The sequence below is a fragment of the Acanthisitta chloris genome, unplaced genomic scaffold (genome assembly GCF_000695815.1).
Source record: "Acanthisitta chloris isolate BGI_N310 unplaced genomic scaffold, ASM69581v1 scaffold5081, whole genome shotgun sequence".
NCBI classification, from domain to species: Eukaryota; Metazoa; Chordata; class Aves; order Passeriformes; family Acanthisittidae; genus Acanthisitta; species Acanthisitta chloris.
In genome coordinates, this window is record NW_008656428.1 from 13,626 (window position 1) to 15,402 (window position 1,777).

The 1,777-nt window shown below is 42.2% G+C and overlaps 1 protein-coding gene across 1 annotated transcript in view; it reads left to right on the top strand.

Annotated features, from left to right (window-relative positions):
- Positions 1-1,777, top strand: part of SH3BGR (SH3 domain binding glutamate-rich protein) — a 26,961-nt gene that overhangs the window by 10,541 nt on the left and 14,643 nt on the right. Inside the window, exon 3 of the mRNA XM_009084331.1 lies at positions 1,005-1,085. Coding sequence (XP_009082579.1) covers positions 1,005-1,085 — 81 coding nt within the window. The remainder of the gene's footprint in view (positions 1-1,004; positions 1,086-1,777) is intronic.

Sequence of the window (1,777 nt, forward strand, 5' to 3'; positions counted from 1 at the left end):
GGAAATATTAAAACAGTGCAATAAGACAACTCAGGTCCTAACACAGTTTTCCAAAAGAGTCTCAAGGACTGACTCAGCACCTTGTTATTTACAGGCTTCTATTTTTGGAGTTATTTGGGATCAGAGGGAGAATGATAACATGATCAAGGCAGTAGCCTAGGCCTCAGCAGACGTGTTCAGTCTTCTACCCTGTACAGAGATGTAGTGTGAGTGTGGGCCAGTCACTTCTGACCAGAGTTTCTGCTGAGATCTTAAACACATGTCGATTTTTACCTGTGTAAGAGATAAGACATGAACTCCCCAGTAACTAAACAGTGACAGCAGATTTTCCTTAATTGACAGGGAATTTTTACAGGTGAAAACAGTAAAGACACTACAAGTTCTAGCTGGCAGGATTGGAGGGATCTCTCATGTCTTTTCAGTTATATTAGCACTGAAAACAAGCATTTAACATCATGATTTATAACTTCAGTTCACCTATGGACAAGACATTTGAGCTGGTCCATATATATCAGAGGGAACAGCACAGCCCTCTGCTAAGTGGTTGGAGAAGTATCTGCATTTCCTAACTGGGAATAGTTTCCTTGTTATCATTTCACTTGTACTATAGTGTTGACTGTTGTCTTACTTGCCATAAAGCTGTCCAGGGGTTTTGAGGGTCTATTTTGTGTTCTTACTCACAGCAAGTTTTATTTTACTATAGAAGTGGGAATAGCTTTGCCTCAGCATGTACAGCTGAGGCATATTAAAATGAGACACTTAATTTTATCTGATTCTGACATAGATGGGATATAATTAAAGTGTAAGTCTCCAGAGAGATTTGCCCATTTATTCATTTTGCCAAGCAGTGTGAAACTCCCTTTATCTGTGTTTTCTTCCTGGGGCTTAGATTGTACAAATGCATGGTCATTCTCATCAATGGAAGGTTTGCTGGGCTAGTCTCTCCTGTGCTTTTATCTGAATTTTGATACCAATTCTCTGGTGTTTGTTTGTTCCTTTTGTAGGATTTTGAATCCTTTTTCTCCGCTAAGGAAGAAAATATCATTTATTCATTCCTGGGCCTTGCTCCTCCTCCAGGCACAAAGGTATGCACTGCTGTCCCTCCACAGGGACCATTTATTTGGGTTTAATAAAAGATGAAGATGGGCAGTGACTCAGCAAGTCACTTAAGGGGCAGTGACAAGCAATATATTAGTGCTCGTGCAGCAAAGTATTCTTAAGGGGGGGAAAAAAGTGTCTTGTTCAGTAAATACTAGAAAATATTTCTTTCTTGCCTTCTTTCACTGCAGGCTTGTTACCATGGCTCCAGCTGATGGTTTTGTTGTTGTTGACACAAAGCAGTATTTTATCATGTTCAGCTTTTAAATGAAGCAGAATCTCCTACTGCAATTTCTAGATTGTGTTAGTTACACAAAACCTTGTCCTCCCCCTGAGTGCATCAAACCTTGAGCAAACAGGGTTTGTCCTGGCCCCCAACAGCAGGGTCTGACCCATTCCATTCTGCAGGTGCTCACACAGACCAGCACAATGGAGCTTGATCCCTCTACCTTGAGGAGGTAAAGGCTCACCCAGGGCTTTACCAAGACCCTTTGGCAAGTCTACCCATTGTTCTTCATCCACTGTATTTTGAATGCTCCAGTATATGCACACCTACAGGTTGGGTGGGGAAGGAATTGAAACCAGCAGTGAGGAGAGAGACTTGGGAGTGACAGTGGATGAGAAGCTCAGCATGAGCTGCAGTGTGAGCTCAGCCCAGAGACCAATGGAATCCTGGGCT